Raw genomic sequence first — 12,159 nt, forward strand, 5'->3', positions numbered from 1 at the left:
ATTGTAAGAAGCTTTTATTACGCACACACTTTGATAAGCACCCACATCTCACTGACGTTTAGGAACAGTCTGGTACTGGCGTTTTGTTTATGGCGTCTCCCCCCACCTGTCTCCCTGGATTGACAAGTAACTAAATATTGGTTATCTGCATAAAACTGAAGTCTGAAGTAAATCTGAACTCCATTTGTATTTCACGGTTTCAAGCCTTTTTTGAAGGAATTTTACACACACATCAATGAGCAGCAGATACCCAAAGCCTGGCCTCCTGGGGATTCCTCAGCTCACACAAAGGTGAATGCAATGAGATGGTACAGCAGCGCCTCTTGGACGGACATTTATAAATAAGAGAGACTGGAGTTTTCCCCTCAACGTATTAGTTCACGGGGGTGTTTTTGGTACGGATGAGCCTGCTTTTTTCCAGTGCTAAAGATTTGCTTCATGATTAACACTGGTAGAAGTGCAGAGGAGAAAAAAGCTCCAGCCACCTGAGACAGATCTGGCTCACAGCTCATACTGGAATAAGTGTGGCTGCAGAACAAATGGCTTGAAATAATCTTACATTCAATTTGAAATAAAAGAAGGTAATATTTTCATAGCCTTTAAACAAATGTTCAATTCCTCACTGTGCTTTTCTCAGTGCAACAGTCCACTGTCCTGGGCTTATTTACATTGCATCCATGATGCTCCTTAGCTGGAGCAGGGGAAAACTGAGACTCACAGAGACCAAAGATACAGGGAAAAAAACATTGAGACAACAAACACAGTCTGTGTAAAAACATGTACCAAAATACTTTTTTGCACAATGTTTAGTTGTTTTTACTAGGGCCCAACTGTGGCTTAAGTAGGAGTTGCATAGGATGGGACAGGACACTAAGTGACCCAGATGTTTGAAAGCCAGACTTCCCAGATCTCCTTACAGGGAGAATGATAAAAAAAAAAAATCATCAAAAGACCTTCTGAATTAGTTTTATTAGAAAAAGTAAACCATTAAAGGGAAAAAGAAAACCTCCACCGTGAGACAGAGCAAAAGAAAAACAGTTTATAAACTCCTTTCTGCCTAGAGATGCTGCAAAGAACCTTCTTGTCTTTGTCACAGCAGGTCCTTGCCTCCAGTTTGCTCTCAGTCAGGGTTGCAATAAACTCCTCAGGGGTGCTGAAGGAGTCTTTTTCTTCCTGTCACCCTTGCTGTGTATCTGTTCCCCATTCCTCTCGGTAGTGTCCCAATGTTTGCTGCGATGTTACCAGCCCAGCAGGGAGGAAGCCTGTATTTGGGCTGTATAATGTGTTTACAAAAAAGTAACTGTGACTTTCCATCACAAAAAGCCCTAATTACACTGAAAACGTTCAATTTGTGCCATCAGCTCTCTGTTTATATATAAACATGACTTTTGTCTGTATCAGTGAGACCTACAACTGTGTAACATCGACATGATTTGTGAGGATTTAGCTCAAGACTGATCAGCTCCACGTATGGAAGGCAAGCAGAGAGATCCACAAATGCCCTCTCTGCTGCTCACATACCATCATCATCGTCGTATTTCTGACAACAAAACAAGGTCACTAGCTAGAGTGCGGTTATCAATATCCTGAAAAAATAACAATATGTATATATATTAAAAAAAGATTTAAAAATAAGGATTTTTAAACTTACTTTTGGAAGGGACACGCAGATTGGATTGTACCACTTGTAAGGAGTCTGCTTGAACTCGAAGCTCATAACTTTTCACGCTTTCATAATCCAGAGACTTTTTAACTGAGATCACGCCTGTTCTGTTATTAATAGCAAACACATCTGAAATCCAGCAAAAACAGAAGTAACTTTCTAAGACGCATGAACATTTTTTTTTAATGCCCAAGCGCTTCTATTTTGGTGATAACACTCTTTTCTGACACTGTCTTCAGAAACTCATTCCCATCCCTCCTTCAGGCCTCTAAAAGCCCACATAACTCCTCTTTGAAGCTGTCTTCAAAGGAACACAGCAGCTGAATCTGACCTGGTATTGGAATAACCAACTAGAGGACATGCTGGCAAGAGCAGACAAGAGAAGCAGCCCACTCTCACAAAAAAGAGGATGGGAGGGGGAATTCTTCCACATCCCTCCAACTAATTTAGTGTAATTTTGCTTAAAGATTTATTTCAAGGTGGATCACAGAGCACCCAAGAAGGATGCAAATGCAGGAACAATGTTTTGTTTAAATATCAGGCTCTAATCTAATGCTTGTGGTTACATCATGGCAAAGTCTATAATGCCTTAAAATAGAAGTCCACCTCCATCAAAGTTATTTATATTATTTCAGTATGCCATGAATTCACATCAGGTGGCATCGATGTGAATTTTCACATCAGTGAAAATATCATTGTATTTTAAATTTTATTGTAATTCTGCTAACTAATCTGATCTTCCGTTCATCTCTAAAGGCTTGATAACAGCAGTCCCTCCTGCTTGTACAGATGAGGTGGGATTTCACCTCAGCAGCTTTATTTCTAATCACTATTTCTTGAAGACTTCTGATGCACACACTAGGCTCAGCATAACCACTAAGACCAAAATATTAGTACCTACCCTCTTCATTTCCTGCAACGATTGAATATACAATTGTCTGGTTCAAGGCGGCCGCTGTAACAACTGCGACCACAGTTCCTTTTGGTGCACTTTCACTCACCGGCGGGGGTCTGCAGAATTGAACAAAAGTATTTGTGTTATCTTCCAGTTGCCTGAACAGCAGATGACTGAAACTTATTCCTCAGGTTAGCAGTTTCATCCGTCTATTAGGCTGCCAAAGCAAGAGGATCTGTTATTACAGAAAGACATATTAAAAAAGCAGAAGTTTAACCTTCACCTCTGCAACTGCAAAAAATGGTAAGAAATCTAACTGACAAGAGGTGGCAATATAAAGATACAATGGTTCTTTGATATGAGAAACAGAAAAGCAGAGAATAATAAGTACAAAATAACAGAAACACAAGAACCAACCCAGACTGATAGACTGCAAGTAACATTTAGAACATAACAGCTCTTTTAGAATACTCACCTCTACTAAGAAAATTCAGTAATCTATCAGAAATGCATGCAGGAAAGTTCATTCATGGGTAAACCTCTATCATTTAAACAGTAAGCACTTTAAAGGCACCTCCACAGGAATTTCTACTCTTCAGAAAGATCCAAAAATTTTCCTGCCAACCGATTTCGGTACTAAAAGCCAAGACACATCTTTTAAGCATTCAGTAAATTGTTTCTGATTCACTGAGCACTATTCATGTAAAGAAAGAAAAAGATTACACTACTAACACATCAGTATCTCATGTTCTTCGTATCCTGCAAACACTGAAAACTGAGCATCTCTTATTCAGCATAGTTTCATCATGTATGAATAATGAGTGTCCTCCTGAAACACAGCAAAGAATTATTTCACGCTTTCTCTTCTATTGTTCAAATGTTATCTGTTCAGAAAATGTGATGAGTAAAAAAAATTTTTGCACTCATCCATAAATGCAGATGCATCTTTATTAAAACTAGCATTATCCAGATATTTTCCATTTTTAAAAATTGCACTCATTCAGTATATAATGAAATAAAAGACAGATAAGAATATATTGAGATAGGCTCCTAAATAGGAGTAGACTTTAAGGAGTATTTCAGTTGTGCACTGATCTTCAAAATTCTGGACACAATCTACACCTGGTTTCATTTCAGAGAATATTTTATGACTTCCCTCTTTCATCCTCCAGGTATTTTTCAAATACTCCACCCCATACGATGTTTTCCCATTCCAGAAAGCTGGAACCCCAGGTTGCAATCCTAACTATTGAACCCAAACTTTTGCCATGACACACCAAGAGACCAATAATCTGCCCTTGATCTCTGTCTTATGAACATTTTCTTGGGCATGAAAATTGGTTTGAACATCCTAGAAAAAGTTCTAGATAATGACACTGAATATACTGAACTAAGTTTAAAAATTTCAGTGGGTAAATTATTCATTATCGTTTAAAAAAAAAAAAAAAAAAAGAAAAAAGAGACCTGGGTAGTTTGGGTGACGATGCCTATTACATGACCTCCTGTCCTGGAGATGATGTACTTGCCTTCATGCTTTGCAGCTTTCTGCAGCAACTGCCTTCTGCCTACATGAACGTTGGTCAGAAGTTTACCTATACTTCTGCCTCCTGCCTCGAGTTGCTATTCAGTCCGCCTTCACCCTGACCCTAGATTCTCTGACTGCTCCCTTACTTTGCCCTAAGGGTTATACTTCTTTTGCTCTTCCTGAGTTCTTGCTCTCAGCTTAATCATTATGGCACTGTATTGCTTGGCCGCTTGTGCTCCAGATTACACCACCTGTAAAAAAGATGCCAAAGGCAAACCATATCCACAGCCCATAGGGCTAAGATGCACTCTTCCTTCCCTTCTTGTAACATCTTCCATTGCTTTACATACTTGTTTTAGTTTGCTTCCTGTGGAGGGCCCAGCCTCTCTTAAATTAAAACACTGTATCTCGCTTAGCATGGTGAGGTATCAATTCTTCTGAGCATATCTAGGCCTTCCACTGTACAAATAATGGGGAGAAAATACTGTTCCAGGCTCAGCCACACTGGATCGTGTAATAGTGACTGTACTGAAACACTGACCTCCCGATTTTTTCGCAGAAAAAGATGATGGTAAGTTCACTTGTACTCAAACACACGTGCACAAAGCAGATCACTCCGGCTCCCAACCTTCTGCCTCAAGTGTGCTATCAGCAGCAGAAATAAAATTCATTATTGCTACCTGATTTATTAAGCTGCAAAACTAGTGCTATAAAATGCTTATTAATGTGCATTTTACAAATGCAAAGGTTAATGTCAGAGACAGGAAAAAAGGCTGTCAAATCTGAAAGCATTTCAAGCTGTAGCTCTTTTGATGAGGTCAGAGATGCAGGCCAGCGAGAAAATAAAGATCCTTTTTATGTTGCATTATATATTATGTTGTTTTCTTTTTCTTCTGAAGGCACATAATTTGAACAAAAAACCTCATGATAGTGTATACACAAACCCCACATTTCATCTGAAGCACACTTTCGGTACATTCTTTTAATGGAAATGGCCTTAAAACTTCCCCTCTGACACAGCTGAATTCAATGAATTGACAAATCAATATCAATTAGCAAGTAGCTTTTGTGTTTGCTATGAGAGGCTATAGAGGGAGCAGACAGAAAACTGCCACAGTAATTGTATTGATTTCATTTGCCTGATTTAACTAAGGTGATCAGGTTCAACGGGAGCAATACGGCAGCTGAATTAAAACATACAGCTGGTCTCTTAAGAACATTTTGCTGAATTGTAAAGAAGTGAACCAGCAAAAGACAATGGTATTCAGCTGACAATATACTGTTCTTTATCCTGTACTACAAGCTCTAATAAGCTTTCTCTGGGGATAAGTTCATTATTTTCCAGTTTTTGAATGACTAAGATGTACAGCAGTGCTTTTTCTTTGTTTGGTTAGGTTTTTATTTTGTAAATGGTAGGCCTACTATTTGAAACCCTTTTAGGGGACATGCAAGGGCATTTTTATGCAATAATTTTGCATTACTGGATGATAAAGGCCAGTTATTTTTGTGAGAAGACATGACACTAGCAAAGCAGTGCAATCCAGTCCAAGCCACCCAGAGAAGGCTTAGAAAACCGACAACGTAGTGAAAGGGAAAGGTACTGCTGTGACTTCAACACATTATTAGGATTCAGAGCATCTGAAGGTATTTTTGTCTGATAATGTTTACAACACCTTATTGAGCCTCTGAGTGCAACTGCCAATACAGTCATTACCCTGCCAGCCACAGGCTCTGACCGTACCTGACAGTACATTTCTGTCACTGCCACCTGCGTGGGACTGGCATGCCACTGCCTCACAGTCCAGTGCTGACTTAATTGAAATGTTTTAAACGAAACGGTTACTTTCTGAGCTTCTGAACAAAACATCTTCTCAACTATGTGATTTCTAATATTCCCCTCCCAATACTTACATGCATGGGTATCCACATACATAGTCACATGCATTAACATGATAATCCACTTGCACCCCATAAATCTTAGGGTGAAATGGGATAAACAGCAATTAACACACACTTTAGCCACCTCAGCCGCAACTCAATCTACCCATAGTCTTAATCTTTCCTCCTGAACACTTTCCTTTGCACAACCATCTTTTGACCATGACAAAATAAATATATTTCTATACCAATGTTTCATTCATTCACATGGGATTTTTCTGTAACCATCACAGCAACGTGCAATGTAGGTTGGTCAATCTTCACTTAAATGTTTTCACAGCAATAGTAAATGGTATTTCGTCAGCATCCAGGATGGGATGGATACCAGGAGAGGCCCCCATCACTGCGGTGCAACAAAAACCCTGGAGGATCCCCAGGCTCGGCATGAAGCCACCCAACCCCTTCCTGACAAGCCATGGTGGGAAAAGAGGGCACAAAGGCAGCAAAGTGTAAAAAGGAGCAGCCTCAATCGCTTTGTGCCATGCTAAGATCGGTATCCGATGGCCTCGGATTTGGGAAGAATAAAGTAATTTAAAATTGACAAAATAGATGTTCAATAACAAGTCTTCTCTCCCACTCTTCTGATTTTGTTACCCCTGAACAAGTTTAAGATTTGCCTGTGTTACTCTGAGGCTTCTATTGCATTGCTTAGCGCTTCAGTATGAAACCGTGCCACAAAATGTGTTTGCCCCTCAGAAAAAAAAAAAACAACCCCAAACTAGAAGAACAACAGGATTAAAAATAAAGTCATTATTTATACAGAAAAACACTGAAAAGGGATATACATTCTAAAAGAATAATATCTTTTAATTTGCTATACCTTAGTTACCCGTATCTTGATCAGAGGGGGAAATCAAGACTGAACACATTCATATCCATTGCAGGGTATAACTATTTTCAAAGTCCACAGTGAAATTTTAACTTTTCCTCTCTTCTTTTCTGCTTCTTTTTCCCTTTGCTAAACACGTCAGACTCTCATCCGTTTTTCAATTTGCCTGATATCCAATATGCTTTAAATTCACCATGAAACTCTTCTATCTCCAAAAGCACGAACATGTGATTTAATCAAAAATTAAATTTAAAACCAGCAAACCCAATAATAAATTGGAAAATTGGTTTAGTACTGAAGTTTAATACTGTGATGTGTATGTACTCTGTATTAGACACTTCAGTCAACTCTATTTTGTGGATTATATTTCAGTTCATGGATGTCCATAAGCATACCTTGGAACTTAAAGATTTTATTTCTTTGTTTAATTACATTGCTAAGATTCTTAGCTCAACTTGATTGAAATGTCACTTGGACCTCTCCTGGTAAAATCGTCTCCCTACCTTCTCTCACATTACAGCTTCTTAAAATATTTTGGCCTTAGCTACTTTTAACTCTCAAGGGCATTTTACCTGAAGTTATTCCACCCTCCTCTACCTGAAACATGTTTCTGAGCAGCATGCCCATTCCTGCACAGACTCTTTTCATCCGACTCCTCGTGGGAAGTGATTTCATGTGGCTTTTTCTCTGTCTGATGCTTTGCATTAAAGAGAAGCTATGTAAGCCATTAAAAACAACTGTATTTTTCTGGAGAAAAGTCAAGCGTAGACAGAGCACTAGTGTGTCTAAAATGAGGTGAGCTAACAGTGAAGTTATATGGAAATTAAAATAGCTAATAACAGCTCTACAAAGAGAAACACTTAAATTGCTCTGGCTATGCAGCTGAGTTGTTAAAATTGTGAAAAAAATGTACAAATTTCTAACTGGTGTAGCAAAACAAAACGTAAAGAAACAAGAAAACAAGCAGTAAACATCATGATGGCAGCCCTTTTAATCCTTTCATTTAGACTATCTTGGCTTCCTGTCCTTGCTCAGAAAAAGGACCTAGCCCCATTTTAGAGCAATAACTGATCATTTTCTCAAATTTTCAGTTTCCACCATGTGCATCTATAACAATCTGAACAGTTTGTCAGAGACAGCAATTCTTTTTTTCTGGAAAAGAATATTTTCTTCTTAATTAGATGTATTTTTCAAGCAGTTTATCTTTAAAGTGTCCTGAAAAGGATCATGTATTCTTTACTGTACTTAATATCCTCACTTTCTGTCTCAATTCTCAGATTGGTTCAAGACATTCTGACCTTTTCATGGTATTTATCTCTAAAACAGATGACAGGGGAGTCTGGACATTGTTACAGTGAGCCCCTGTCATAACCTATTATCTTTTAAACCAGATGTCAAATTTTGTTCCCGTGAACTCTCTGTCATCAGGCATAATGCATTTGTGTTATCTCGCCAATCTTCCTAAATTAAAGCTAAGGACATGATGATGTGAAAATTTCTGTCAGGATTACTACAGAAGCAAAAAAGAAAAAAAAAAATCCCATCAAGCACAATGTAGGACACATTCACATACTTGAATCGGTCAGACAGACTGATTGATAGGATAGGATAGGATTGATAGGATCAATTTGATATCAATTTGGTCAATTCTAAGGATCAATTCTAAGACCAGGATAACGCCGTAGCTTTGCACTCTCATAATACACTGCCGAAAGCCGACAGGGTTTAATACCACCTTTGTGTATTATTTCTATTCCATATTCACATTCCCAGAGTGACTTAGTTCTACATTTCATCAAACCGTAACGTGGTGTTGAAAGCTCTGATCCTCATCCACCCCAAGAAGAGCAAGGCAGATTCCCTGCACGGACCTAGACCCTGTGCTTACCTCTTCTGGTATAACCAGGTAACACGCAGCTAGATTCATTTCACCATAATATTTCATTGGAAAAAAACCACTATAAAATCAGAGTTGCCTTTTCATTTGGTAAAAAGAAGTAGAAGATTTTAATAAAATGCAATGTGGCACTACTAAAACAAAGAAAACCAGAAAAAAGGGTGATCCTTCTACTACACTATAATCATCTGCTAACTCGCTCACTAATTTTTCAATGGCAAACCATGTTTCAGCATCTGCTGTAGAAATAATTTAATTTCCTAATTTTTTATAACCACACGCTAAAGTGCGCTTTCGCCTTTTTTATTACAAACTAAATAAGTACCAGGAGATCACCACCATAAAACATTGATTCCAAAAGCAAAAATCACACATATTATCCTCAACCCAAGCCACTGACATGTGAGGCAAATTAAAAACGCATGTTGGAACCTATGCGTCATCCCTCTATACCTTCAGTTTGAGGAAAACATTGACTATTCCCCCCTGCCCCCCTCAGAAATGCTGCATCAAAAATGTTGCCCGTAGTAGTTCACTCTTTCATGTTTTTCATTCATAAAATGTGAATGTAAATTCCATTATGGGAAAGGTGGGAGAAGCAGCAGTAAGACTTAGATATCCTGGGAAAAGGATTACCAAAATGGATGCTCTAAATCTACCATCATTACACAAAATACTTTTGAGGGACAAAACTAAAACCTTGTGCACTCCTGTTACAAGAAGGGGGAAAGGAGCCCCTAACTGAGCACTACTTAAAATGGCAGTGAGCTCTAATAGGAAGGAAAAAAAGAAAACTCAAGTAAACAGAGGCTTAAAGAAATACAGCTCCTGAGCAGCCTGATGAAAAAACAGCTGGATCTAAGATAGAAGTTTATAGCCTGCCACTTTGGCACATGGTTTCATTTAGGAAGCATCTTGATTCCCTGAATAATGCCATTTTACTTATAGGAAACAAGTTATGACTTCTCCAATTACTTCTCAAAGCAACATGTCAGAGACAAATAAGTAAACCAGTAAGAAAATAGCTTTGGAAATCTCGCTGTTGCCTACAACCCAAAAATGTTCCCTTCCCCTCCAAATCACTGGTGTACATGGTTTGGGTTTTTTTTCCCTTGTTCTGCTCTTGGTTTGAACAAAGGACATTCTCAGTGCTGTCCTCATTTCTGTACAGAACTTATCACTACTGATTTTTTAAGACATGTATAGATGTCTCTGTTCCTCTCCCTGGAATAACTCATTTCTCTTAATACTTGTATTTTTCTCTCATGCACTGTAAAGAAGGATGTCTGAATTAGTAGGATACTCATGGTAAGAAAAGCACAGCTGCTTCTAGGAGGCCTCAGTCATTTGCAACATGGTGGATGCTGTTCTGTGCCAAATGGCACCTTTTTGAAGGAGGCACTGAATTAGAGAGATTTCAAATATGAAATGCTACCTATACCCTCAGTGCCGCTGTGCAGGATTCCCCATTTCCTATTTCACAATGAGAATAACTGTTTGACTGAACAGCAGCAAACCAGAGAACTGGGAAAAGCCTCTTTGAATAACACTTCCAACTGACTCCTGATATGCCTCCCTAATTTTGTTTTGTGAAATTCTATGATACACAGCTATTTGTGTGGGTGATATCTGCCTACAGCATTGATGCATTTAATTAAGTGGAAAACATTACATCGTATCTTCTACTGAGTGAGCGAGCAAGAGGTCCACATGTCACAAAATCTCACTTTTTAACCAGAACACATTTTCACAGTAGAGTGTTGTTGCTAGTAGAGAAATAAAATGCCACACTACATTTACATCAAGTAATAGCCTCAAATTTGCAACTTCACATATTTCCTCATGAATTGGAACCAAACTTCAGACTACCATACAACTGGACACATCTTTTCAAACAGGTTGGGGACCTATAATGCAATACTAACAGAAGCTAAAAGTTTCCAGTATTTTCCTTTTTCTGCTATGAAATGGCTGAACACCTGTTTAATGTGCCCACAGGCAATAATTAGGAACCAATGACACTGCTTTCAGTTAGCATTTCATTTCCTGCTACAGCAGCACATTGCTATTAGCAATGACCTTCTAGTTGCAGAGGATGTGGTATTTATTAATTAACAAAACAAGAAGAAGATCCCAACTCCCTTTGAACTTTTACTTTTTTAGAAAGAGAATGTACTCATAAAGAGGACAGGCTTGCTAAAAAAAAAAAAAATCTCTTTATATTCATCTGAGGTTCACTTCACATCTGGTCTTCACTGTTCCATAGCGCTACTAATTATGAACTGTTAATTAAGAAATGAAAGTGCTGCCATTACCTGTTTGGAAGAAATGGAAACTTCTGGATCAATTACTTGCTCTGGAGTTCAATCAAGAGGTGATCTGGGTGGAGCCGTCAGGACAAGAGAAATAATAGCTTGGGAAAGGAGCACTCAAAACAGCTGATTTGATTTTCCCAAGCAAGTGATTTATTGCCAGAGACATGGCTGTTTTGCCAGCACTAAGCAGAATGAGATCAAAGTCAGCATTAAAAAACTTAATAAACTGTGTGAATGGCCACAGCCTGTTTTGGGCAGCGATGCAGAAAGTCTCATGTGCCATGTGCTGGCAACCCCTTTCTTCATCAGCTTGCTGTGCCCAGCACCCCCAGGCCCTTGCTCTCCAGGCTGTCACTTCGGCTGGAGAGAGGCAGAGGAAGTAGCAGCTCAGGCCTTGCCCGTACGCTGCTGACAACCGCCCCATACGCCAGGTTTGGCGCTTGTGCCTCCCTCTGCTGTCAGTGCTTTGGAGAACCAGCAAATTCCGACCGACTGCCAACCACCCCACAGGGAGATGCAGCGAGAAGAGCATCAGCAGCAGTGTCCTTCCCTGGCAGCAGAAGGTCAAGTGGGCTCAGAGGGGGACTAGCCATCTACAATTAAATGTCTGCATGTTATAAGCCTTTGATTCTTTTTGATTTTTGCCTCTTCACACTTCGCGTTTTTGTGGAACAAGCAAACAATACTTGGTTTGGAAAACACTTTATTTAGCAGGCACTGCTGCTGTCAGCTCTCTCAAAGTCATACTTAATATCCATGACATGGACAGACAAGGATCCAAGTAGAGAAGGATCCACATTGCTAATGCAGTTAAACTCTGCGGCTTCAGAATGAAGATCCAGGCTAGGAGCACTGGAATAGCTGCAGTACCAGCTGAAGTGCAATGAAGGGAGTTGGCTCACACCTAAGGATTCACCACAGAGATATCTGTGGGAGTTGCAGTGTATTGGTGTCCCCAGAAGATGGTCACGTGCAAGGAGCACTAGGCATGGATCATCTGGCCCTTATAAACAACGCTAACAGCCTGCAAGCCCCTGGGGTGGCATCTTTACAAGCTGCTGGACCAGATCATGCAGACCTGCTGGCTAATGGTGCTC

General features: G+C 39.4%; 1 protein-coding gene across 4 annotated transcripts in view; it reads right to left on the minus strand.

The window, feature by feature from the left end:
* The window catches only part of PCDH15 (protocadherin related 15), an 853,821-nt gene that overhangs the window by 76,248 nt on the left and 765,414 nt on the right, over positions 1-12,159 (minus strand). For all 4 annotated transcript variants that reach the window (XM_087765707.1, XM_087765706.1, XM_087765705.1 and 1 more), the window contains 2 exons: positions 2,565-2,674; positions 1,652-1,792 (listed from right to left, as the gene is read on the minus strand). In XM_087765707.1, coding sequence (XP_087621833.1) covers positions 1,652-1,792; positions 2,565-2,674 — 251 coding nt within the window. The remainder of the gene's footprint in view (positions 1-1,651; positions 1,793-2,564; positions 2,675-12,159) is intronic.

This window comes from Nipponia nippon, unplaced genomic scaffold, assembly GCF_047370975.1.
Source record: "Nipponia nippon isolate SJK-2023a ecotype South Korea unplaced genomic scaffold, ASM4737097v1 scaffold_3, whole genome shotgun sequence".
NCBI classification, from domain to species: Eukaryota; Metazoa; Chordata; class Aves; order Pelecaniformes; family Threskiornithidae; genus Nipponia; species Nipponia nippon.